General features: G+C 42.3%; 4 protein-coding genes and 2 non-coding genes across 26 annotated transcripts in view; 4 read left to right on the plus strand and 2 right to left on the minus strand.

The window, feature by feature from the left end:
* Window positions 1-604, minus strand: part of SGSM2 (small G protein signaling modulator 2) — a 34,310-nt gene extending 33,706 nt beyond the window's left edge. For 3 of the 9 annotated variants that reach the window (XR_008425165.2, XM_053911566.2, XM_053911565.2), the window contains exon 1: window positions 309-604. Coding sequence is in view for 6 of the 9 variants with exons in the window: in XM_053911566.2 (XP_053767541.1) it covers window positions 309-365 (57 nt within the window). In the remaining 3 variants the exon portion in view is untranslated. The remainder of the gene's footprint in view (window positions 1-308) is intronic. The other 6 variants (XR_008425164.2, XR_008425166.2, XM_053911569.2 and 3 more) reach the window with 4 other exon arrangements.
* Window positions 605-1,613: 1,009 nt separating this feature from the next.
* Window positions 1,614-12,459, plus strand: TSR1 (TSR1 ribosome maturation factor). Its single transcript, XM_024564761.3, has 15 exons — window positions 1,614-1,741; window positions 1,928-2,031; window positions 2,354-2,573; window positions 2,688-2,822; window positions 3,110-3,534; window positions 4,279-4,438; window positions 4,861-5,018; window positions 5,284-5,480; window positions 6,402-6,564; window positions 6,910-7,020; window positions 7,929-8,061; window positions 9,834-9,950; window positions 10,356-10,496; window positions 10,598-10,672; window positions 10,800-12,459. The coding sequence occupies exons 1-15, from the start codon at window positions 1,645-1,647 to the stop codon at window positions 10,976-10,978; spliced, it is 2,415 nt and encodes an 804-aa protein (XP_024420529.1). The 5' UTR covers window positions 1,614-1,644; the 3' UTR covers window positions 10,979-12,459.
* Window positions 7,134-7,226, plus strand: LOC112309007 (small nucleolar RNA SNORD91 family). Its single transcript, XR_002975211.1, has one exon. It is a non-coding gene; the product is annotated as a small nucleolar RNA SNORD91 family (small nucleolar RNA).
* On the plus strand, window positions 8,196-8,290 carry LOC112309006 (small nucleolar RNA SNORD91 family). The gene has a single exon (XR_002975210.1). It is a non-coding gene; the product is annotated as a small nucleolar RNA SNORD91 family (small nucleolar RNA).
* Window positions 11,319-25,593, minus strand: SRR (serine racemase). Of its 12 annotated transcripts, none has more exons than XM_053911111.1 (10): window positions 25,381-25,593; window positions 24,676-24,755; window positions 20,923-21,034; window positions 15,784-15,962; window positions 14,294-14,417; window positions 14,007-14,110; window positions 12,746-12,865; window positions 12,546-12,620; window positions 11,843-12,052; window positions 11,319-11,538 (listed from the first exon to the last, which is right to left on the minus strand). In XM_053911111.1, the coding sequence occupies exons 4-10, from the start codon at window positions 15,949-15,951 to the stop codon at window positions 11,323-11,325; spliced, it is 1,017 nt and encodes a 338-aa protein (XP_053767086.1). In that variant the 5' UTR covers window positions 15,952-15,962; window positions 20,923-21,034; window positions 24,676-24,755; window positions 25,381-25,593; the 3' UTR covers window positions 11,319-11,322. The 12 variants fall into 12 exon arrangements, with proteins under 12 accessions (XP_053767086.1, XP_053767084.1, XP_053767087.1 ...); XM_053911109.1 differs by having other exon boundaries at window positions 20,923-21,147; XM_053911112.1 differs by having other exon boundaries at window positions 25,376-25,593.
* Window positions 25,589-25,771, plus strand: part of SMG6 (SMG6 nonsense mediated mRNA decay factor) — a 225,743-nt gene continuing 225,560 nt past the window's right edge. For both annotated transcript variants that reach the window (XM_024565177.3, XM_053911107.1), the window contains exon 1: window positions 25,589-25,769. In XM_024565177.3, coding sequence (XP_024420945.2) covers window positions 25,682-25,769 — 88 coding nt within the window. In that variant the 5' untranslated portion in view covers window positions 25,589-25,681. The remainder of the gene's footprint in view (window positions 25,770-25,771) is intronic.

Below are 25,771 nucleotides of genomic sequence, written 5' to 3' on the forward strand. Positions count from 1 at the left end.
CAGCCTCAGTTCTCCAGAAATCGCCGCCACCCCTCCCCCGACCTCGGTCTCACAGCGCAGCTGCTCTCGCAGGGCGGGGAGCTTCAGGATCTCGGAGCAAACAAACCCGGGAGCACCGGCCTAGCCCCTCCCGCCGAGGGGCGCTGACCCCAAATTCCGGAGAGGGATGGGAGGCGCAGCTAGTCCAGGACCCCGTCACCGCCCTGGGCCTGCGAACGCCCGCGCCAGACCGTGGGCGCGGACCTTTCCACCCTGTGGGCCGCTCGGGGAGTGACGCGAGACCCCGGGGGTCCTTGCCCAGACTTTACCTCCTTTTTCACGTTCCACAGCAGTTTCTCTTTGACTGCGTGCTCCGCGCTGCCCATGGTGCTGCGGGTGGCAGAGAGTCTGAGCCGAGCGGTCCCCTAAGCCCCCCACGCGCCCTCGCCGCCTCCGCGCCTCTCGGCTCAGCGCCCCACGCGCAAGGCGGAGACCTCGCCCGCGGAGCTCCCCGCCCGCCGCCGTCGCCGCAGCCACTGCCCGTTGCTCGGCTCCGCAGCCATCTTCCGAGCCCAGCACAGACGTCAGGCAGCTGGCCCGGCCCCTTCCCACAGACGGGGGCGGGGGGTGCGCTCAGCGACCCGGGGCTGCCGCCCGGGCGCGCGCCACGCGGGCCGCTGTCATGGCAACGCGCCGGCTTCAGTCCCCAGAGTGCGAACCCGCATTGTGAGCGCCTGCAGTCAGGCCTGTACTACGACCCGCGGGGAGACGAGGCGCGCCCTGGACCCTGCGGCTGGCTGAGGACAAAGTTGCTCGCGCGGAAGCTGGCCTCAATCCAGCTAGACGCCCCCTTGATTTCTACCCGCTCGTTTTCCCGACGGGAAGGTCCGGGAGCCCTGTGCGCCTCGATTCTGCCCAGGGGGAAGACAGTAGTCCTCTGGCTGAAAGGCCGGAGCTCCATCGTTAGTCTAAGCCCCCTGCCCACAGTTGCAGGTTGTTGGTAGAGGGATGGGAGCGCAGATGACCTGAGCCTAAATAGGCTGGCTAGCCTCCCTCCACCGTAGGGGTCGTCAGGCCCAGTTCCGTCTTGCAGCTCTGTGGGAGGGGTGGGCGCAAGTTAGGGTAACTGGGACGCGCGGGAACTTGTACAGAGGTCATTAACTTTAAAGAAACGCTTTCCACGTTATTTGCCTTTAGCAGCCGCCCACAAGGGAAATGAGGGTGAGAAAAGGTTGCTCAAAATGACAAAGCACATGCTACTACAAACTGAGGTGCGGCGTATAAAAAAAACTAGTTGAGAGGGGGGCTCAGCCCTATGCCGCACCAATGGAGAATCTTACATTCAACATCTTCCTAAGTGATGCAACTTGATAGAGCAAACACTGAAAATAAGGGGAGCAAAACAGCCCTCCGGGTCTAAAAGCGCAAACTTAAAGTCTATATCCGGCATTTTAAAGTCCCTGACCGCAGACCGCCGCGTGGGGAAAGTTTACTAAGAGGTTTGGTGGAGACGCGGGAGCGGCGTTCTGACAGGCTGGTGGGAAGGACCCTCGCGAGCAGATGAGCGGATCCCTGGTCCAGCCACGAGGAGGACACGCCCCCAAGGACGGAACCGGAAGTGCCCAGACCGGAAGTAGTACTGACTTGGTACACGTGAGCGACGGCATGGCAGCCCACCGCTCTGGTCCTCTCAAGCAACAGAATAAAGCTCACAAAGGCGGGCGGCATCGGGGTCGCGGATCTGCGCAACGGGATGGCAAGGGTGAGAATATAGGGTTGGAGGAAGATGGGCTGCTTAGTCTATTTTAACTGCTTTTGTCCATGCCGAAACTCAACTTCTACCTCCGGCCTGGACCCAGCTTGAAGGCTCTAGCTGGGTGGAAAGAGGTCCCATTCCTTCACCTCTTTCTGGTGCCCGGCACAAAATCCCTTTATGATCTCCCTCCAGGCCGTCTAGCACTGAAAAGCCTAAGTAAGAAGGCGAGAAAGGAGCTCAGCAGAGTAGACCAGAGGCACCGCGCCAGCCAGCTCCGAAAGCAGAAGAAGGAGGCGGTGAGAGGAGCAGGGATTGGGGATGGTGTGGCTTTACAATCGTCCTAGGCGGATAATGACTCGTACTAGACAATGTGACCCTGGGAAGGGACCGGAGGTGGATAGTAACCCTAGAGCACGTCTCGGTGTGCAGGTCTAAAGTCATGCTAGAGCATTCTTTGCTTTGGTCCGAGCTCCTGCCCACCTCCTTGATATACACGTCGCGTTTGAGAGAGATTCGGGAGGGGCGGGGGGGAGAGGGCATCCATACCGTTGTTGGAAAGGCAATACTAGAACCAAGTACTAAAACACTGAGGTGTTCTCTGGTCCTTTGTACGTTCAGGTTCTGGCAGAGAAGAGACAGCTGGGCAGCAAGGATGGCCCTCCTCATCAGGTACTCGTGGTGCCCCTGCACAATAGGATTTCCCTGCCAGAGGCCTTTCGGCTACTTCAGGATAGGGACACTGGAACAGTACACTTGAATGAATGGGGAAGCACCCACAGCTTTATGCTGTTGTGCCCCCTCTTGAAACATCGATGGTTTTTCACATCTGCAAGGCCAGGTTAGAATATACAATATTTTCTATCATTATGTATTGAGTAGTGGTAATATTTTTTTTGTTAATATGTTCTGGGACTGACCACCTTTTCCTACTGACTTTGTCTTCTATATTTAGGGGATCTGCACACTGTACTAGACTTGGCTAAAGTGGCTGATACCATCCTGTTCCTTCTTGATCCACTAGAAGGCTGGGACAGTACTGGGGATTATTGCCTTTCCTGCCTCTTTGCCCAGGGCCTTCCCACCTATAGTAAGTGATTCGGGAATGTTGGAGACCATGGAAAAAGTGATTTAATGTTTATTGTGCACCTACAATTTCTTTCAAGGTTCTTAAAAAAATTTTTTTCAATTACAGTTTACATTCAATATCGTTTTGTACAAGGTGCCTTTTTATTTCTGGACTGCCCTTTGCCCAGAGGAAGAAGAGTATAAAGTTTGGTTTTACTTTGTAATTTCTTTAAGGTAGCTGAGTGCCAGGTTTTCCAGTGATCTCTAGGCTCATAACTGTTACGAAGCTCTTTTCTCTTTTGCTCACAGCACTAGCAATCCAGGGGATTTCTGGCCTCCCAGCGAAGAAACAAATAGATGCCAGAAAGAAGCTAAGTAAAGTCATGGAGAAGCGCTTTCCAGATGACAAACTCCTTTTGTTAGACACTCAGCAGGAGGCAGGGATACTGCTCAGGCAGTTGGCTAACCAAAAGCAACGGCATCTTGCCTTTCGAGATCGGCGGGCCTACCTATTTGCTCATGAGGGTGACTTTGTGCCTAATGAAGAGAATAACTTGGTGGGGACCTTGAAAATCTCAGGCTATGTTCGTGGACAGGCCATGGATGTAAATAGCTTGCTGCATATCATTGGACATGGTGATTTCCAGATGAAACAGATAGATGCCCCTGTGGACCCTTTCCCTTTAAATCCGAGAGTGATCAAATCCCAAAAGAACCCAGGCATGGCAATGGAGGTAAGATTGATATTCTTAAAGACTGCATTGTAGATTCATCTGTAAGCTGGTATAGGATGGGAACTAACTTCAGAGAAGGTAGTCTGCATGCCTTGACGACTACCCTAGTCCCTGGAGGTGACTGCTAGTTTGAAGTAAGGTGCTAGTGAACTACTAATATATTGCTGTGTTACATGTTTATCCATCTCTCTGTAGATGCCTTACACAGCAGCTGACTCTGAGTTTATAGAAGACCCAAAATGTAGTCTCTTTTCTCAGACAACTAGATCAGGGGAAAAATGGCAAACACGTGAAGTAAAGATTGAGAAAGTGTGGGTGAGGTACAGAACTGTCGTGGGAGTTGAGAAAGTAGACTGACAAGCTTCACAGAGATCTGACTTCAGCCAGGTGTAAGAAGGGTGAATGGGACTTATGAGTCTTAGAGAGATGAAAGACTATTCTAGAACATAGAGATAACATGAACCTAGCATAATGATGGATCAGAGGGTGTCTTTGAACTCTGAAGAAATCAGCTCGATGGGAGTAAGGTATGTTATAAATGGATAAGGGGCCAGATTATGAAAAACTGCAAGAGCCAAGCAGAGGTTGAACCATTTGCAAAAACTCTATAAGATTTTGTTTCATTTTATTTCATTCATCTTCTACTTGAGGACTATGTTATTTTCAGATATTTCTGGTTACTATGTTAGACTAGTAGATTTATGGTTAATGTTTGACTGACCATCGCCTGCTTTTGGTTTTTAGATTTGTACTGCGGATGCTGTAGCTGATATGGAGGAAGACCTTAAGGTCTTAATGAAAGCAGACCCTGATAGACAAGAATCTTTGCAAACAGAGGTTATCCCAGATCCAATGGAGGGGGAGCAAACCTGGCCCACTGAGGAGGAACTGAGTGAGGCAAATGGTTGGTAGTGGCAAGCTTGTTTTTACAGTAATTCACATGGCCTGGAATTGTGGGGTTTGCCTAGCTGCTCAGTCAGGACCCAGTAAAGTGGAGTGGGATGAGAATGTATTTGGAGGTCTGTCTCTTCTCACCTCCAAACATGTTCAAATGTTTGTATTAAGCAAACATTGCACACAGCTTTGCTCTATTTCTCAAAATCACTTGTTACTGTTTTTTAATGAACAGATAAATAACTTTGGATTCATACAAGGTTTATTTAATTGTATAAGTATTGCTGGTTTTGAGGTAGCTGAATTAAACTTGGAAGTAGTAGTCTGTTTTGCTCATTGTGTCTGCTAGAATTTCTAGTGTCTTGATTAGGTGAGAACACCCAAAGTACTAAGGGACAGGAGGTATATAATCACTTGTTTGGGCTTTTACAGACATCTTGAAGGGAAGTTCCAAGGTGGTAAAGAAGGTTCCCAAAGGAACATCCAGTTACCAAGCTGAATGGATTTTGGATGAGGATGGCGAAAGTGGTGGGGAAGGAGATGAATACGATGATACGGAACGTGAGGATTTCATGGAAGAGGAATCTCAGGTAAGGAAATGGTCTGATGGGACACTTCTGTGTACAGCCCCAAATGCAAGGCAAAGGGCAGTCCTAACCTCGAGGTGCACATGTGGTTAGTGTTTCAAGAATGACTTTGTAGTTGTCGGGAATGAGACTTATTTTATAACCGAGTCTCTTAGAGTTGAAACAGTTTGGACTAGGTGTCTAATAAAATTATTTTATTCTTAGCTTCATGGCTTTTAGGGTAGAGGTAGGGGTGGGTTTCTTCTGAAAGTGTAATCTTATTCCGCAGGATGAGAGTAGTGAAGAGGAGGAAGAGGAGGAATGTGAAACTATGACTGTAGGAGAGTCTGTGCGTGACGATCTGTATGATGAGAAAGTGGATGAAGAGGCTGAGGAAAAAATGCTGGAGAAATATAAACAAGAAAGACTGGAAGAGATGTTTCCGGATGAAGTAGATACACCCCGTGATGTGGCTGCTAGAATTCGGTCAGTCAAGTCTAAAATCAATCAATAAATTTTAACTTAAAATTTATGTGGCTCAGAGCTATGTCGGTGTGATGCAAAAGAAGAAAAGCAGTCCTGACCAGTATGGCTCAGTTGATGGGAATCCTCCTGCAAAGCGAAAGGTCGCTGGTTCTATTCCCAGTCAGGAATAGAACCAGGCGCGTGCCTGGGTTGTGGGTTTGTTCCCCATTTGGGGTGCTCAGGGTGTTTCTCACATCATTGTTTTGTCCCTTTCTTTCTCCCTCCCTTCCCCTCTCTCTAAAACAATAAATAAAATCTTAAAAAAGAAAAAAACTGTTCCGCCTCTGAAAAGCTAACATTCTATATGGGAAGATAAAACATACATACAGGAAACAGTAATGCATTATTAAGTTCTCAACTGTGTGGTGTAGACGAATAATGTTACAATACTTTAATGAATGAGAAATACTAAGATTAATTTGCAAATGCTTCCTGTGTGAACTAATATTCAAGTGAAGTAGTGTTTGGAGATTTGGGGGAGTTTGGGTGGAACCACCAAAATAAAAGCATGAAGGTATAAGGGATCATTTCCGCTCTGGGGTCAGTCTGACTAAACCCCGGGGAGTTTGTTGGATAGGAGAGAAGTAAGCCTTTCATCAAGGACCATGTTCCTCAGGTTAAGGAGCCCCTCTCTGATAGGTACCAGTGAGCCACTGAAAATACTTCATCCTTTGTCAGTGAGAAGCTTGGGTTTGGTTCTGAAATACTGGCTAAAAACTGTTTTTGGAGTATGGTCTTGATGTAGGCTGTCACGTTATCTTGAGAGATACTGATAAGAGTTACGTTAAGTTAGAGCCTTAGCCATTTTATTGACTTGAGTGAAAGGGTAAGTAGCACCATGTAAATTTGCCTAGAATTTCTGCAAAATCTCCTATGTTCTAGATTTCAGAAATACAGAGGCCTCAAGAGCTTCCGCACATCTCCATGGGACCCTAAGGAAAACCTTCCTCGAGATTATGCCCGGATCTTTCAGTTTCAGAACTTCACTAATACCAGGAAACGCCTCTTTAAAGGAATCGAGGAAAGAGAGGTTGAAGGAGCTGAGGTACCTGCCTTCCTTTATTGACCTCTGCAATCTGTTTCTGTTTGCCGAGGGGCCCCTCCTTCACTCCTCTTGGCAAAAGTTCTTTATTTAGGTTTGTGCTATTCGTACCTGAATTAGAGGTGCCACTGGGTCATTGATAAGAGCGATATTGGGAGCCAAGAGGTATCAGAAATGTTAACTAGAAACATTTAGTCTGGAGAGTTGAGGCATCTGTGAAAGGCAGTTTTGAAGGGCGAGGGTTAGCTTTGGGGTAGTACGAGACTTTTAACATATTTGGAGAACTGTTTCATCATTTTTGAGGCCTTAAGGGTAAATGTGTGACTGTGCCCTGCTTGCTTCTGGCAGGTTGGCTGGTATGTCACACTTCATGTCTCTGAAGTTCCTGTCTCTGTGGTTGAGTACTTCAAAGGGGGAGCGCCCTTAATCGCGTTTTCTTTACTACCCCATGAACAGAAGGTGAGTATCTTGCGGGGAATGGGAGTTATGAAACTTTCTGACCAGTTCTGCCTGACAGTCTAAAGTTTTATTTATGACTGACATTTTGCTCATTGGATTAGGAACTGGGACGATAGAGAAGTCAATGATGGTTTAACCCAACATGTCTGAACCTGTCTGAAGCATCTCAGTGATGCAACCTGTGTGGTGCTGAGACTTCTCTGAGATAGTATTTGTCAGATCAGATTTTAACCAAGGGTTGGCAGCTTAAAAACAAAAAGGGTGTTTGCCAAGGTGTAGATGTCTTTTCTCTTGATGGCCAGCAGTCATGTAGGTTGGAGTGTATGTGAGACCTTTGGCCTTTGGTCAGTGAGAGTAGGGGTTGAGGAAGAGAAGGGGCTTGAATGAGTGTGGTTTTGAGTGAGTGCCTTGAAGTCACTGACCATGTGGCAGATGTTGAGCCCTTGCATGTTAGACACAGGAATGTCAACTAGTATAGAAGGGTAAGTGAAAGCTGTGAACACCAGCCTAAGTTCAGTTCAAATGCCAGTTGTTGGCGGAGGTAAAAAATGAATCTCTCTCATCATCTGTACTACACCATGAATTAGCACTGTACTTTTTTTTTTTTTTTTTTAAGATCTTATTTATTTTTAGAGAAAGGGGAAGGGAGGGAGAGAAACATCAGTGTGTGGGTGCCTCTCACACGGCCCCAACTGGGGACCTGGCCTGCAACCCAGACATGGGTGCTGACTGGGAATCAAACCAGCAACGCTTTGGTTTGCAGGCCAGCACTCAGTCCACTGAGCCATATCAGCCAGGGCAGCGTCATCAGTTCTTAGAGTGAATCTGAATCTGTTAGTTTTGTTTGCCGCCTTTCAGGTTAAGCTGTTCTAGATATGAAGTACTCTTTTTTCCTACTTGACCCCTAGATGTCAGTACTGAATATGGTAGTAAGTCGGCATCCTGGCAACACTGAACCTGTGAAAGCTAAAGAGGAGTTGATCTTCCACTGTGGGTTCAGGCGCTTCCGAGCCTCCCCTTTATTTTCTCAGCACACTGCAGGTGAGCAGTGGGGAACCTTCTGGGTTCTTGTCTATCTTGTTGTCTTTTGGGGGCCTGTAACTATTGGTGGGGAGGTATAGAGTACACACTTTCAAATTCTGGCCTCTGGGTTAGAGGTATTTTCAATACTGTGCTTTAGGAGCCAATGATGTATTTATTCAAAATGTCTGAACCTGTCTGAAGCATCCCAGTGATGCAACCTCTGTGCGATACTGAGGCTTCTTTGTCACGAGTATTTGTTCCAAAGTAGATTTTTTAAAAATTATTTAATCATTTTCAGAGAGAGGGGAAGGGAGGGAGAAAGAGAGGGAGAGAAACGTTGACGTGAGAGAGAAACATGGATTGACCTGGTCTGCAACCCAGGCATGTGCCCTGACAGGGAATGGAATTGGTGGCCCTTTAGTTAACAGGTTGGCGCTCAATCCACTAAGCCACACTAGCCAAGGCCCCCAAAGTAGCTTTTTTTAAAAAAAGATTTTATTTATTTATTTTTAGGGAGGAGAAAGGGAGGGAGAAAGAGGGAGAGAAACGTCAATGTGTGGGTGCCTCTTGTGCACCCCCTACTGGGGACCTGGCGCCAACCCAGGCATGTGCCCTGACTGGGAATTGATGCGGCGACCCTTTGTTTCACAGGCCTGCGCTCAATCCACTGAGCCACGCCAGCCAGGGACCAAAGTAGATTTTTAATCAGAGTTGGCTACTTTATAAAAATGGTGTGTCAAAGTGTGGAACCCTTGTTATCTGATATGCCAGTGGCAGTGTTGGTGAAGGCTAGTGGGTTGCCCACAGTTGGATAAAGCAAGAGATGTGTGGCTTCTGAGATGTTGAGACTGGATGAGTGTTTGGAGAATACTGACCAAGAACACTTTGGTGGCAAAAATTATTGTACTACATATCAGGAGCGGGAAGCGGTTTTGTACTAATGTGGGGGCTTATGAACATCACCTACACAACCTTAGCTCAGCAATGGCCAGAGGAAAATGATGAAGACAGTATTAATGTGGGAACTCTGGGCAATTTCTGTTCTCATCAGCCATGCTGTCTAAATGAGGGATTAACTGTTCTTTTCCTTAAAATACTTTATTTCCCTCTACTTCAGTATTAAAAAAAGGAGGAGGGTTTCATTGAAGGTAAAAACAGAAGCTTCAGATCTCAAGATCAGAGGTCAGCAAATTATGGCCCTTGGGCCAAGTCTGTCTCACTGTTTGTAAAGTTGGAACGCAGCTTTGCCTTAAAAAAATATAGATAGATAGATAGATAGATAGATAGATAGATAGATAGATATAGAAATATAGATCTATCTATCTATCTCCTTGGCTATTTTGTGCTGCAGTGACAGAGTTGAGTAATTGGAACAGAGACTGTATGGCCACAAAGCCTAAAATATTTACTCTCTGGCCCTTTATAGATAATGTTTGCCAATCCTCACTCAAGACTAAGAGGTGTTGATTTAGTGGACATATTCTCTATAAAGCACTGATTCTCAAATGAGGTAAGGGTAGAATGTATTAGAATCACTGGAGAACTTTTTCAAACAGAAAATATAGTCCAGGCTCCAAGATTCTGTCTCCAGGTGAAAAATCACTGATAGGTTGGGTTATATCTTACAGATATACTGAGGCAGGAAAATATCTTGAGATCTAATGGGGTAAAGAAACACAAGTTGCCTTGGGTGTAACAGCTGCAGAAATACAGCTTTTCACAGGCCTCTGGGTTCCCTATGGTTCCTTTAAATGTGTTTGGTTTTTATTTTTTAACCCTTATTACGGCAGCGGATAAACATAAATTTCAGAGATTCCTGACTGCTGACATGGCCCAGGTGGTGACAGTGTATGCCCCCATCACTTTTCCTCCTGCGTCTGTGCTGCTTTTCAAACAGAATAGCAATGGTAAGTTGCGTTAATAGAGGTAAACAGACCTGCAGGTCCCTAGTTGATGTAACGTGGTTTTCTGCATTTAGATTTGGGAGCCAAATGGTATGAAGGTGATGAGTTTTCAGAATGTCCAGATCTCAGCCTACAGTGGTTCTAAGGCAGAGATGGCAAATGGGGTTTAATCTTGCTTGCAAATTTGAGCTCACTGGTAGAGACTGCTCAGAGTGCTATATTTCGGACAAGTTCTGGGGACACGCTCAGTAGGAATATCACTTATTGATATTTGCCACAGACCCAGGAAGGCAGCATAGTACATCCATACTTTAAGGTTTTTCTAAGATATATCAGAGGTCTCTAAGTGGACTAGAGCAGTACGTGCTTTGGCCTGTAGACTCTCACTGCTCTGCTTTTGCCCCTTAGGAATGCACAGCCTCCTTGCCACAGGCCATCTGTTGTCCGTGGATCCAGACAGGATGGTCATCAAGAGAGTTGTTCTGAGTGGTCACCCTTTCAAAATTTTCACTAAGGTGGCAGTAGTGCGTTACATGTTCTTCAACAGAGGTAGGTGTGAAGGTTGGGATCTGACTGCCTATGTGGGTGAGGGTTGGGTTTATGTTTTGAGGATAAATGTTTCATCTTGGTCTTTTGTGTTTCATTCTAAGAGGATGTGCTGTGGTTTAAACCGGTGGAACTGAGAACGAAGTGGGGCCGCAGGGGACACATCAAGGAGCCTGTAGGTAAGAGAATGTGGTATTTGGAACATGATCTAGGTTTCTGCAGTGCTACTAAATCACTATGGAGGTAGAGGACCACCAGTAAAATTTTTTATTTTAATTTGACCAGCTTGCTGTGTTTTCTTTCTAGGTACTCATGGCCATATGAAGTGCAGTTTTGATGGGAAGCTAAAATCTCAGGACACAGTACTGATGAACCTCTATAAACGAGTTTTTCCCAAATGGACTTATGATCCCTATGTACCAGAACCGGTACCTTGGGTGAAAAGTGAGATTTCTTCAAAAGTGCCAGAAGTGGACATGGAGTAATGGATTCGGTGGGATTCTGTCTCATTGCTACTAGTTAGCAACCTAGGGATGGGAACCTACAGGTTGTAATTGGGCAAAGTTGGTGTTGTCTACTTTAGCCTAGAAGTCTGCTGTCCCTTTTAGCAAAAGGTTTTTCTTGGCCTTGATAAGGTGTCTCAGTTAAGTGTGGATGTTTTTTGATTGCTACTTCATCCAAAAAACTATTAAATCTTACTGAAATACCCACTCTCCATTAGGATTTTGAAAGCTGTTTAAGACAGTAAGATGGGAAGTTAACAGTGGCTAGGAAACAAAATTAACAAGTGTCTGCAGACACTGAACCCCAGTTCTTCCTTATGGATAAATTAAACAAAAACAGATTGATAAGGAGCTGGCCTTTCAGCCTGCTTCATCCAAGTTACGGAGGTTAAGTCTACATTTCCACCACTGAGCACAATACAAATGTTCTTTACTTCTGGGGAAATTGTTTGAAAATGCTGAGACAGAACAGCAGCCACTCCAACACCAGCTGTAGGTTCAATAAGCAGTTTCATCCTCTCCCACACCAGCTGGGTTGCATACTGTTGGTAGAGAAGGGAGTAAGAATTAGTGAAATGGGAGGAGGAAAGCCTAGTTGGTGGGCCTTTTCAATTAAAGCCTAATTAATATGTGTATATACATACATACATACATGCTTGCCAATGAAGAGCTGTGTTTTTTCATTCTAATTCTGCTACTGTTGAGGGCTGTCCCAATATCTAGGGCCCCCTCCCCCATTTCAGGAGTCAAGTCCCCAGTGGATGAGTTGCAACTTATAAGAGAAGTATCTTTTGGTTAAAAAATTATTCCATTTTTTTGTTACTTATTTTCCTGTTGGAGCCTCACCTTAATTTCATCCTCTCTGACAGTGAAGACATCGTCCACCAGGTCCCTTATAATAGGCCAGGTGTTTAAGCCAATGCTGGATTTGACACCATCTGCTATGGTTTCTGGAGGGTAGGGGTTGGGGGTCAGTTCCCCTTTCAGTTTGGATTGGTAGCAGTCATCTGCATTCAAGGGTTCAGCAGCATATACCTTTACACTAGGCCTCAGAGCCTGGGAAGAGGAATTTTAGACATGTCATGACCAGCCACAGTGTTGTGCCTGCATGCCTGCAGTAAAAGAGGCAGTAGAGGTAACACATTTCTAACCAGGCAAGAGCCTTCTCTGTGATATGTAATGAAAACATGACTTTAAAGCACTTTAAATTGTGTGCCTAATAATAGCCTTCAGTTGCCTAGAGCATATCTGGTTCTATTGGTAACTTGGGAAAACAGCCCCTGGCTTGGATAGAAGGTTGGTGAGAAGGAATTCAGGGAAAGGAATGTGATAGGGGGTGCTACTCTTTCTAATTGCTTTTGTGCTGCAAAGTCTCAGATTAAGAAAAGGGTAGTGAGGCAGAGAAGGGCCTTCCATCTCAAGTGGTAAGAAATGATGGGAAGGAACAGCAATTTAGGGGAAATGTTAAGCAAGTACCACAGTGTACTATGATGGGAAATAAAATCCTCTGTGCCTAAAGTGGGGAGTCGTCCAGAAGTTGTTTTCTCACCTTAACTGTAATTGCTATTCCAGCAACCATTCCTCCTCCTCCTACAGGTACCACCAGTGCGTCTACCAAGGGAACCTTTAGTGAGAAGAATGTAAAGTATAAATAGGTCTATTAAAATCAGTTTTTTATGAATATAGTAAATGGTTGTACAGCCAGACATCAGATTTACCGGTAGCTCAGTAAGAGCTGACTAGACTTACCTGGTTTAGCACTTCCATGGCAATTGTCCCTTGCCCAGCTATCACTGCAGGCTCCTGGTTGGGATGTACCATGATGCCTTCTGTTTCTTCCATAATTTGTTTTGTAACTTTTTCTCTGGCCTGAAAGTACATTAGTTTAACTTACTTGATTTGTATTTAATAGTGTTTCCAACAAGTTAGACTCAGTCATTTAACGCTTTATTGGCCACCTACTTTTTTGAGACTGGGCACTGGGGATATAACTGAACAAAACAGTCCCTGTGCTAAAGGGAGTTGTGTTCTAACACAGTGGGGAGGGGTGGGTATGTAAGTAAATAAATGGTATGTCTAAGCGCTGTGGGGAGAAGTTAATTTATACAGGGTACTTAGGAAGGGCCTCTGGTAAAGTGACATTTTAATAGGTGTGAATCAGACCTGCTATCTCTAGGATATTCCAGGGAAAGTAATTCCAAGTGCTAAGACTACAAAGTAGGAGCACTTGGCCTTTCTGAGAAATTGCTAAGTGGTTGCCATGGAGTGTTCGGGGGAGCATAACAGTAGAATGAGATTGGAAAGATAGGAAATGGGCCAATTCACCTAGGCCTTAGGTGATTGGAAGAACTTTGGCTCCCAATGTGTATGAGGTGGGAAACCATTGGAGGATTTTGGGCTGACAAGACAGGTTCTAACTAAGTGGATAGATCTGGTTGCTCTTTGAAAACAGACTAGTGAGATGAGGGTGGAAATGAGAGGCCAGTTAGCAGGCTACTAAATCTACATGGTAATGGTAGAGACTGTTGGAAGTAGTTGATTTTGACAGTAGAAATAAGATTTGGATGTGGGGTGCAAAAGAGTTACCAAGATGACTCCAACTTTTTGTTTTTTGTTTTTTGAGCAACTTAGAAAGATTAAAGTTGCCATTTACCGAGATGGGTGAAACTGGATGAAGAGTAGTACAGGGTGAATAAGATCAGTCTGGGTTCAGACACAGCAAGTTTGAGATGCCTAATTAAGACATCCAAGAGGGAACACTGAGTAGCTGTTGGATACACACATCTGGGTTAAGGGCAAAGATCAGGGCTGGAGTTAGCGTGTAGGTGGGCAGTATTTTAAACTGTGACTAATAAGATCATTTGAGTAAGTGCAGATAGAGAAAAGGTTGGGCATGCTGATATTTGGAGATAAAGAGCAAATAGGAGTGAGAAGGAGTACCCAATAAGGTAGGAAGTGTCATTTGACAGTGGAAACTTAAGGTGTTACTGAACATCGCTCTCTTCCTCACCTCATCACTCTGTTCGCTGAACACTATAGAGGCTCCATAGGCTTGTATTCCCAGTTTTTTACAGTTGGGAGCTGTCTGAGGCACCACAATATAAGCAGGAATTCCTGAGATGGAGAAATACATTTAGTTAGTACAATTCAGGAGAATTTAGGATAGAAGTTTCTGTTTAGTCGCTTGTAATCAGATACATATTCATTTACTTCCCACAGCTATCATCAATCTTGCTGAAAGTAAGGATACTTTTCCACTCCTAATGATCCCACCCAGTACCCTGAGAAATCAAGTACCCTCCAATTTGGCAGCATAGGCAAGAGCCTGGCCATGATTTCCACTGCTGTGAGTAACAACAGCTTTGGGCTTTTCTGAAGTGGCAGGAATCAAACCTCTGATTGCATTAAGGGCACCGCGAACCTAGAAAAAGAAGAAAGTGAAATTTATGCATTTGATTAAAGTTTCTTTTAAAAAAACCAAGGAGCTTTACTAGATTTTCTCTCCCTAACACCATACATCCAGTCCATCACTAAATCTTAACCAATTCTACTCCCTAAATATCCCACGTGTGTCTCTTTGCCACTACCTTGGTGAGGCCTCATCGCTTGCGTGTTACTAAACCTCAACTGATCCCGCCTTAAGAATCATTCTCATTTAATATTTCCACCAGGTTATGAAAGTGATCTTTTAAAAACAAATGTTATCTTTGCCTTTTTTTTGGTACAAGTTGCATGTAGCCTTTCAAACACATGTACTGCCCCTCTCAGTGCTGCAGCCATCCTAATTTGCTTCTAGTTTCCCTCCTGCCAGGTTCGCTCACACACCTGTACCTCTAAGCATGCTCATACCTCTACCTGTAGTATTTTCACTCCATGGTCTGGTTAGAAGTACTCATCCTGTAAAACTTGGGTCAAACATCATCATGTTAACTTCCTTGATCTCCCAGGCAAAATAAGTCACTTCATTCTCTGTTCTTTAATGGCACTTTGAAAGTGCCTCTCTTAAGACACTCATAAGCCTATTTGTTGACCAGCCTGTCTTCCCCCTGCAAGGTGGGCATAGGTCAAGGCCTACTGTATATATGCCCAATAAACCATGGCAGAAGCAAAGGGCAAGAGAGAATGGGGAGTTTTTGTTCTGTTTTAGTATAAAAGCTCTCAGTTAACAGGAGGGAAGAAAGGCAGATTCTTGAAGTCCTAGAGCTACCGCTTCACAGGTACTAACAACTAAATGCAGCTTTCAGATTTTTATCTGAAAGGATCTTAAAGTTCAACGAATGGTTAGAAAATCCGGGTAATGAGTCAACAACAAAAGTCTATCTTTTTGAGTAGGAAAGACACTGACATAGTTCATATAAAAAGATATATGAGGATTTAGTTAGGTTTAGACATTTTATATTCAGAATAAGGTAACAATGAATAGCAAGTTGACACAAAGTGAGTGCTTAAACTGGGTTATACAGTGGTCACACGTGCCCGTTTTGCCTTGCAACAGTCCAGAGTCTGCTGTCTCCGTTTAATCATTAGAAGTTCCCTCTTTCATTCTCATGTCTGAGTTTAGTCAGTAAATTATATCACCCTAATTATAAGCAATGCTGAGACTGTAAAAGTGGCTCCTCAACACCTGATGCTAAGTAACTAGAAATTGATCAAAGGAAAACTAGAACCCTTTTTTCAGCTACAAAAAGGTACGAATTCTATCTCCCTCACTGGGTAGTCAGGAGGAACAAATAAATCAGAGAAGGGGTTGAAAAGATACATGACACACTATCAAAAGGGATTTTTACCTTAAAAGATCCAGTTTTCTGGAAGAGTTCACATTTGAAGTAAAGGTTGCGCCCCGTTACTTGATTCAAAATTGAGCTAGTTAGCACCGGTGTGAGGTGGATACAATCTCGAATGTTGGTATGAGCTTTTTCAACATCAGCAAAGGAGATGCAGTACTGAGCACACATGGTTCTGAAACCTGGGAATAAAAGGGTAAAAGCGAAGTCCAAGACAATGTGTTCTTTGAAAAGGTTTGAGAATGCAAAACACAGCTCCATAGAATATACCGGAGTGAACTACAGTGTAAACTATGGACTTTAGGTGGTAATGTGTTAATGTAGGTTCAACTGTAACAAATGTACCTTTCTGGTGAGGTTATGTTGACGACGGGAGAGGCTATGCATGTGCGGGGCAGGGAGGCTTATGGGAAATCTCCATCTCTGGATCAATTTTGATATGAAACTTAAACTGCTCTAAAAAATATTTTTAAAATACAAGAATATGCCTAACATAGGAAAATAGGCCTGGGGCCTGTGGTGTTAATGTGGGAACTGTCTCCATTACTGGGGCGCCAGAATCTTTGTATAGAAGGGAACTAATCTTGAAGCTGAGTTTCTTAGTAAATATATATATATTTTTTTTTTCTGATGAAGCTTTATAGAAAGTAATTGGTGACGAGTATTGGAAGGCTTAAATTTCACCTCTCACCATACCATCCATCTCTTGATTGCCACCGGTCTCTATATTTTCATCATTGTAAAGAACTGCATTCAAAATATGCTATAAATTTTTATTTAAAAAAGTATTTAACAGTGAAAAACTTGCTACAATCCTATCATAGTAAATTATGATTTTCTATGTTTCCACTCTTTTTCAATATACATAGTTTATGTGAGAGGTAGGAAAGTCAAAGCAAAAATAACATTTTGTTTCCTCTTCCATTTGGCTCAATTTCTTCAAAGTTTTCGTAATTATAATTTTTAGTAACTGCATTATGCTTCCATTTTCAGTACTTTTATTGTAGCATTTAACCATAATGCTTCTCTTTGTTTTTCCTTATTAACTAACAAACAAAAGCAATGCATGTTCAATAGAAAAACAGAATTTAATCTGCTTCCTCCCCAGACACAATTGCTATCTGAGCTCTGGTGTTTATCTTTCCAGACTCACATATAAAAGCAAACAAAACTTTGACAGGTTTGGTAACTTTTTTTGTTGTTGACAATATTATGAATATTGATCTTTGCTTATCAATAGGAATATTTATGCAAATTTTAAACAACTTATTGCTTTTAGAGAAAGAGAGATAGAAATACTGATTTGTTGTCCACTTATTTATTGCTTGATTCTTGTGCCCTGACTGAGGATTGAACCCACAACCTTGTTGTATTGGGATGGTGCTCTAAAACAACTAAGCTACCTGGCCAGGGCTTATACAACTTTTAAAATGGCTTAATAGTACTTCTTTTTTAAAAAAAACAACAACATATTTTACATAACTCTATTGTTGAGCATTTAGATTTTTTTTTTTTGGCAATAATAATGATGTAATGAATAATAGCGTTGCAAGATCTTTGTGTATCTCCACATGCTTTGGGTAGATCCCACCAAATGGTATTTTGCATCAAAAGGCACGCACACCTCTAAGATATTTGACACCCATCCCCACCACCAAATTGATCTCCAGAAGAGTTGTAGATTACACCACTTTATACTCCCAACAGCAGCAGTTTCCAAGGAGTGTCCATTTTCCTTCATCTTTGCAATATCATTTTTATGTCAATTTAATAACATGTCTAGTAGTTTGAATTTCCTTTTCTTTAAACAGTGATTGAACATTTTTTTCTGTATACCTATTGGCCACTTATTCTTTCATGAATCTTTAGCACACCATTACTGGCTGAATCATCTTTTTCCTTTGAAATGTTACATTTATCAAAATTAAATTTTTATTAATGTTTGGGCTCTTCTGGACTTCATGTTTTGTTCCATTTATGAGACTGCCAGTTCCCTTTTCAGTTGTTCATTGTATTATGTTCTTCCCTGATTACTCTTTTGAAAATTTATTGGCATTTCTCACAAATAATTCTTCCAAAGGGACATCAGACATCCTTTATCAAGGTTGTCAGAAATTCCAGTGTAAAATGAACAAATAGATTGGGGTTGTGACTGACATTTAAAAAGAGTCTTCCTGTCCACAAACATAGGTGTCTTTCAATTTAGTAAAATTGAAAGTAAATTTAGTAAAGTCTTTTTGTTTTAGGTTTCTCAGTAAAGTTTTCATAGTATATTTGGGTCCTGTACAAATGATTAAATTTCTGCCTAAGTACATTTTTGTTGCTTTGGGGGTATTTCTTTTCTTCGACTTTTATATTGCTTACTGGTGATATATACAAAAACTAGTAATTTTGCATAGTTATCATGTAATATGATATTTAGTAACTTTCTTGTTAGATCTAATAGTTTTATAGTTCATTCTTCAAGTAATCATGCTATCTACAAATAGTTTGTATTCACCTTATAAATACTCCTCTGGTGGCCCTGACCAGTGTGGCTCAGCTGTTTGGGCATCCTCCCACAGGGCAAACGGGTAGCCAATTGATTCCCGGTCAGGGCACACACCTGGGTTGCAGGTTGGGAATCGACATTTCTTATATCAATGTTTCTTTCCCTCTCTTTCTCCCTCCCATCCCTCTCTCTAAAAACAAATAAAATCTAAAAAGAAAAGAATTTTAAAATATCCCTCTGGTAACTTTTTCAGTGACTTCATAGTTACTGGTTTAATGTAGATTTGCCACCTCCTCCTGAATTAACTTCAGTAACATATTTTTGGCAAAATAATATCTAATTTAAAATTAATATAAAGTTATACATATTAATATTTCTAAGTATTCTTCACATCTGTGGTATTCATTCACTCATTCAGTCATGAAATATTGAGTACCTTCTATGTGTCAGATACCGTTTGGTCTGGGGGTATAGTGTTAGACAAAGGCTTGTCTCTGCTCTTATAAAGCTTACGATCTAGTGGAGTGATGTGGAATAAGTAATCCCAAAATGAACATGTATTTACACATAGTGATAGGTGATATTAGAGAACTGTGTTATCATAGGATACTATAATATAGGGCCTTATTTAGATCAGGTAAGGTCCTCTATGGAGAAGTGAAATTTAAGTGATGACCCATAAGATAAATGGGCAAATAGAAGAAAAGTGTTTCAGGTAGAGGGAAAAACATGTGTGAGGCTTTAAGGAGGAAAAGAGGTTGACATATCCCAGGAACTAAAAGGAGGGCAATGTATCTGAAAATAGTGATCAAAGGGGAGTGTGATAAGAGGTGAGAGTGAAGTTGGTTGGCAGGGTCTAGATTGTAAAGGACAATGACTCGTGGATTCTACTTAAGAGCAATAGAATACCATTGGAGAATTTTGAACAGGTAAGTGACATGTTGGAATTCATTCTTCAGAAAATCACTCTCGCTATATTATGTTGAATGAAAAGGAAAGAGATAAGAGTGTTATCAGTCAATTCAGCCAAGTAGTGTTAAGAGTTGTCCACATGAAAGACATGAGGGACCTGGTTGCTGAAAGTGAAGGTAGAAAAAAAAATAAACACTCAAGATACATTTTGGAAAAACAAACCTTATTTAAACCTTATTTTAAAAATGGGTGAGACTTGACTGGTGTGGCTCAGTGGGTTGGGCATTGTCCTGCAAACTGAAAGGTCTCCGGTTCAATTCCTGGTCAGGGTACATGCCTGGGTTGTGGTCCAGGTCCCTGGCTGTGGGTGTGCATGAGGCAAGTGATCCATGTTTCTCTCTCACATTGATGTTTCTCTTCCTCTTTCTACCTCCCTTCCCCTCTCTCTAAAAATAAGTAAATAATATCTTTTAAAAAAATAATAAATGGGTGGACTTGTGTAGACATTTCCAAAGAAGATATACAAATGGCCAAAAGCACATGAATAAGGATGCTCGACACCACCAATCATCAGGTAAATGCAAATCAAAACCACAATGAGATACTACTTTATGCCTATTAGAATGACTATTGTTTAAAAAAAAAAAACAAAATAACAAAATAACAGGAGTTGGCAGGGATGTGGAGAAACTGGAGCTCTTGTGCCCTGTTCGTGGAAATGTAAAATGGTATAGCTACTATGGAAAATAGCATGGTAGTCCATCAAAAAATTAAACATAGGTTTACCATATGATCCAGCAATTCCACTTCTGGGTATATCCCCAAAAGAATTCAAAGAGGGTCTCAAAGGCATATTTGTACACCTAGGTTCATAGCAGCATTATTCACAATAGTCAAAAGTGGAACTCAATTTTTTTTAATTGATTCCAGAGAGAGGAGATGGGAGGGAGAAAGAGAGGGAGAGAAACATCGATGGTTGCCTCTTGCACATGCCTTGACTGAGGACCAAACCTGCAACTCAGGCATGTGTCCTAACCAGGAATCAAACACATTGTGACCTTTTCATTTGTGGGATGACACCCAACCCACTGAGCCACACCAGCCAGGGCCCCTAGTATCTGTTGACAGATGAACAGGTAAACAAAATCTGAAATACACATACAATGGAATATTATTCAGCCTTAACAAATTTGAACAATGTTCATGCTACAACATGGACAAATCTTGGGGATTTTATGCTAAGTGAAATAAAAAAGACACAGACAAATACTTATGATTGCACTTATGTGAGGGACCTAGAGCAGTAGAATTCATAGAAAGTAGAATGGTGTTGCCAGAGACTTGGGGAAAGGGCAGGAAAGTTATAGCATCGGTATAGTTTCCGTTTTGCAAGATGAAAAGAATTCTGGAGATTGGTTGTATAACATTGTGAATGTATTAACACTATTGGACTGTACATTTAAAAATGGTTATGATGATATATTTCATATTATCTATATTTTACCACAACTAAAAAACACAGGAAAAGTTACATTTTGGAGATTATAATTAAGCCTCTTGGCTGCAAGTGATAGAACCTCAATTTGAACCGGCTTAGGCACAAGATAAAGGTGATGAGATTTATTGGCTCATGGAACAAAAGGAAGAATTAAACAGTGGGAAGGGCAGGGATATGGACCTTCAGGAACAACTGGAACCAGGGATTTGAGATTTTCCAGGACTCTCTGATTGCTTCTCACCTCTGCTGCTTTCTGCATGTCAGCTTCATTCTTTTTCATTGCAGATCAGTTCCACATGGCAGGATGCGTGGCTGCTGAGAGCTCCTGTGTTTTACATTTTATGGCTTCCACACTGAAGAGGGATTTTCTTTTAGTTTCAGTTCAAAAAATTCTGGGTAAGGACTCTGATTGGCCCATCCTGGCCCAGGACCAGTGGCCAAGGGCGTGAGGTCATTTAAGACAATACTATGCAATAGTCAGAAGTATGTACAGAAACATGAAAAAGAAACAGAATGATTCCTATAACACAATATCAATAATGTACATTTAAAACACATACATACATAAAATACTATATATTATTAAAAAATACATGTGTATCCAAGGACATATTACAAGATTTAGAGTGATGACTTAAGTGGGAAGGGTAGGAACACAGTGGGAATTGGAATGAAGGGAAAAAAGATAAAATGAGAAAGGCCTTGATGATGTGAACCAAATAGTATGACTGCATTAAATTTCTACACCTGAGGAAAAAATAGAAGCAAATATAAAGGGAGGGAGGGAGTAAGAAGGAAAAAAAGAGAAAGACAAAAAGAAAAAGAAATCATTTCTGTGAGTGAGGGGCAGTTTTCAAGAGAAAAGAGGAGAATGTTGAGGTGAGGAATTCCATAAATGTCCATTACAGAGATAGAAGAGACATATCCTAATACTGGATTGAATGTGGCGAGTGAGGGAGACAAGGAGAACTCCTGGGTTTTCCTGGTAATTTATTGAGATAAAAGACTGACAAATAAATAAGTATTTTAGGAAAATCAGAGATTTGATGAGCTAAGTTTGAATTACTTATGAGACATCTGGGAGGATGTTCTTTAGCTTTTTTTGTTGTTGTTGCCAGAAATGTATCTATTTTAATGTTTACTTTATCTCTGAAGAATGAGCTCTTCAATTTATTTATCAAGTACTGTTCTTTTTCCTTTATTAATTTCTGATTTTATTTCTTTCTTCTATGTTCCTTGTAAATTTCTTTTAAAATTAATAATAAAAGTACCTGAATATTGCTTTAAGTATATACCACAGGTTTCGTGTACAATATTTTCATTAACCTTAACTTCTAAAGAACCCATGATCTTAGTTTTATTTTTTTGACCCATGAGTTAATTAAAATTGGTGTTTTAAAAAATTTTCCAAGTGCTTAGAATTTTTAAATTTGTAGTTACTCATTACTCGTTTTACTACTTTAGGCTCAGCAATCATGACCAGTCCAATTTTTGCTTTTAGAAACTGAGTTCCTCTCTCCCCCATTATCCAAATATGCTTTGTTGTTTTATTGCTTACTCTCATCATGTGACCAAATCCCTACTGTAATAATTTAAAACATTACAAAATATATAGGCCTTTCAGTCTCTTCCATTAAATTGATTCTCTTCCACAAAGATAACCACTTTAAAAGTTTGGTATGTATTCTTCCACAGCTTTTGATAAATTTATATAGAAATTTACATATGTGATAAATAGGTTTTGCTGCACTCAGAGCCATACTCTACATAGAGGGTTGGGCAAAAGTATGATTACAGTTGTTTGTATGGAAAATATAATAATTAATACATAAAATACAAGAATAAACTATTTTGCATACTCACAGCTATAAATGTACTTTTGTCTACCTCTGTATTGTTCTGCAACTAGCATTTTTTAAAACATAACATCTTGAAAACTGTTCCATGTCAACACATATTTAATTTTTTAAATGGTGAAAATTTAAAAAAAGTTTTTAAATTGATTCTGAGAGAGAGAGTAAGGGACAGGAAGAGAGGGAGAGGGGGAGGGAGGGAAGGGGAGATGGGGGAGGGGGGGGGAGAGAGAGAGAGAGAGAGAGAGAGAGAGAGAGAGAGAGAGAGATTGATTTGTTGTTCCACGTATTTATGCATTTATTGGTTGTGCCCTGACCAGGGACCAAACCCACAATCTTGGTGCATTGGGATGACACTCCAACCAAATGAGCTACCTGGCTAGGGTCATATTTCAATTCTTTAAACTCAGAAGCTTTCATTTGATACAGGTCTAAGATATGGTTGTCTTTTCATTTACTTTTACCTGGTATTTCATGAGCCCTTTAAATCTGAAGGTTGAATTTAAATCTTTTTTTTTAGATGTTATTTAATTTTAGCGAGAGGGGAAGGGGAGGAAAGAGGGAAAACATTGATGTGTGAGAGATACATGGATTGTAGCCTCTCACATGCTCTCAGCCGTGGACCTGGCCCACAACCCAGGCACATGCCCTGACCAGCAATCAAACCAGCGACTTTTGGTTCACAGGCTGGTGCTCAATCCACCAGGGCGAATTTAAATCTTAAATTCAAAATTTTCCATCCACTTAGTAAATTTTCTTGTATTATTTCTTTGATTAATGCTCCTCCACAATCAATTCTGTTATCACCTTCTGGAGTTCATATTTGATTATTAGTTTTCTGGATCCATTCTCCGTGTCTCCTATCCTTACCTGTAATAGTTTTGTCTTATATTTTCATTCTAAGTTCTGGTAAATTTTCTCAAACTGGTTTAACTTCTGGCATATCTCACCTGCAGTTCACCGACACTATTGCATTAATTTGGCAACAGTGTTTTTCCTGTTTACATAAATTTTCTTCAGATTATTTTTCCATCTTAAAAAAAAACAACAACTGATGAAATGCCCTCTCCAATTTTGAACCTTTCTTCCTATTTCTTTCTTATGTTTTAAAGACTGTCATTTGCTCTGACCACTCAAATCACTCTTTATTTATTTGGTTTTTATTGGAGATACACTGGTTAATAAAATTACATAGGTTTCAGGTGTACAATTCTATAATGTATCATCTGTATATTGTATTGTGTGTTCACCACCACAAGTCAAGTCTCCTATCACCATTTATTCCCTTTACTCTCTTCCACCTCCCCCACCTCTCCTTACCTCTGGTAATCACTATATTGTTATCCATGCCTGACTTTTTTTCTTAATCCCTTCACCACCATCCCCTGCCCACACAGGCCTCCAACCTGCCTCCCCTCTGACAGCTGTTAGTCTCTTCTCTATATTTATGAGTCTGTTTCTAATTTGTTAGTTTAAAAATAAGCTCGATTCGCCCTGGCCACGTGGCTCAGTTTGTTGGAGTGTTATCCTTACACCAAAAGGTTATAGGTTTGATCTTCAGTCAGGGCACACACCTAGGTTGCAGGTTCAATCCCTGGTCGGGGTGAGTATGGGCTACAACTGATCACTGTTTCTCGCTCTCTCTCAAATCAATAAAAATATCCTCGGGTAAGGATTAAAATAAATGAATAAATAAAATAAACTAGATTCATTAGATTCCACATATTAAGTGAAATCATATGGTACTTGGCTTTCTCTGACTGGCTTATTTCACTCATCACGTTCTCCAGATCCATCCATGCTTTTGCAAAAGGTAAGATTTCCTTCTTTTTATGGCTGAGTAGTATTTCACTCCCCTACTTTTGGACCACTGAATCTTCTCCTGTATCTTACTGACTTCCTATGGCTGCTTAACCTTCTGGTGGCAAGTGTCTGTCACATAATAGGAACTAAATGAGTTTTGTCAGAGATTATTCAAATCCTTTAGGCCCACTCTAAGGAATAATTCATAACTATTTAAAAGCAGGGGTGTCCAACTTTTTGGCATCTCTGGACCACACTGGAAGAAGAGTTGTCTTGAGCCACACATTAAATAATAAACACTAACAAAAACTGATGAGCAAAAAAAAAGTTTTAAATACATTTACGATTCTGTGTTGGGCCACATTCATAGCCATCCGGGGCCACGGATTGGACACCCCTGGTGTAGAGGTTCAATAGCCTGCAGGGATTGGAAGGAGCAACAGGTGGAGGAAAGCAGCAGCCTTGGGGCACGGCGTTTCATCACAGTTCTGAACGGGAGCTACTGAACAAGCAGTAAATGTACGAGTCTCCTGATTTAAAGATGGGGGGGGATCAACCTGAGCTCCAGGGAAGTAATTTTTCCAAGAATCCAGTAGTACAGAAATTCACAAACCGACTTATAATACCTCCTGATTTACTTCCACACAAACCCTCCCCTCAGCAAAAGCCAACTACACTGTACATTTTAAAGAAAAAGTCATGAGGTTTGGGGATGTACTTTGCCATAAAGAAGACTTTGATATGGTACTCATCAATTGTATCACCCCCGGTAATATAGTACGGTTCTCTGAGATTTAGCTTCCTCATATTTGGGGAGGGGGCGGGGAGTGGGGATAACAATAATTACTCTTACAAGATCTTTAAGATCCCAAAATAAAGGCCTGGGGCACTAATCCGGCCCTGTGGTGGGAGACCCTGGCCTAAGATGAGTGGAGGAGGCCGGATTGTGGGTTGTCTTTGTCAACCCGAGTCCCAAACTAGCACCATTATCCTCGATGGCCGCCACCGCCCGCCAATCCCGACTTCGGCTGGCCTCACCTCACCTCACAGGCGCCGCGCCTCCAACTCCAGCCTCAGCTCACCTTCCCACGACACCTCCTGCGCGCATGCGCAGCGCTCGCCTCCCTCGCCCAGGCTCACGTTCCGAGTCTTCCCTACAGAAGTGTCTGAATGCTTTTCCTCCCAGCGCGGCCACCGTCGTTTGGGGAGGAGGGCGGGAGGGGGCCGGAGGGGGCGGGGAAGAGGGTGGGAGGTGGGTGAGCGCGCGCACCGCTCGTCCGTCGTGGTTTCCTGGCTGCGCGCGGCGGTGGCGGAGTAGCTGCAGCTGTTGCAGCAGCGGCGAAGATGGCGGAAGGGTTGGAGCGTGTCCGAATCTCCGCGTCTGAGCTGCGAGGGATCCTGGCCACTCTGGCTCCGCAGGCCGGGAGCAGAGGT

This window comes from Desmodus rotundus, chromosome 9 (assembly GCF_022682495.2).
Source record: "Desmodus rotundus isolate HL8 chromosome 9, HLdesRot8A.1, whole genome shotgun sequence".
In the NCBI taxonomy this organism is placed as follows: domain Eukaryota; kingdom Metazoa; phylum Chordata; class Mammalia; order Chiroptera; family Phyllostomidae; genus Desmodus; species Desmodus rotundus.

Coding starts and splice junctions, on each gene's coding strand:
- SRR (XM_045199016.2), bottom strand. CDS start 15,951: ATGTGTGCTCAGTACTGCATCTCCTTTGCTGATGTTGAAAAAGCTCAT. Junction 14,418..15,783: donor AGAAAACTGGATCTTTTAAG/GTAAAAATCCCT, acceptor TTCTTTTTCTAG/GTTCGCGGTGCCCTTAATGC. Junction 12,053..12,545: donor GAATAGCAATTACAGTTAAG/GTGAGAAAACAA, acceptor TCCTCTTCCCAG/GCTCTGAGGCCTAGTGTAAA.
- TSR1 (XM_024564761.3), top strand. CDS start 1,645: ATGGCAGCCCACCGCTCTGGTCCTCTCAAGCAACAGAATAAAGCTCAC. Junction 1,742..1,927: donor TGCGCAACGGGATGGCAAGG/GTGAGAATATAG, acceptor ATCTCCCTCCAG/GCCGTCTAGCACTGAAAAGC. Junction 9,951..10,355: donor TTTCAAACAGAATAGCAATG/GTAAGTTGCGTT, acceptor TTTGCCCCTTAG/GAATGCACAGCCTCCTTGCC.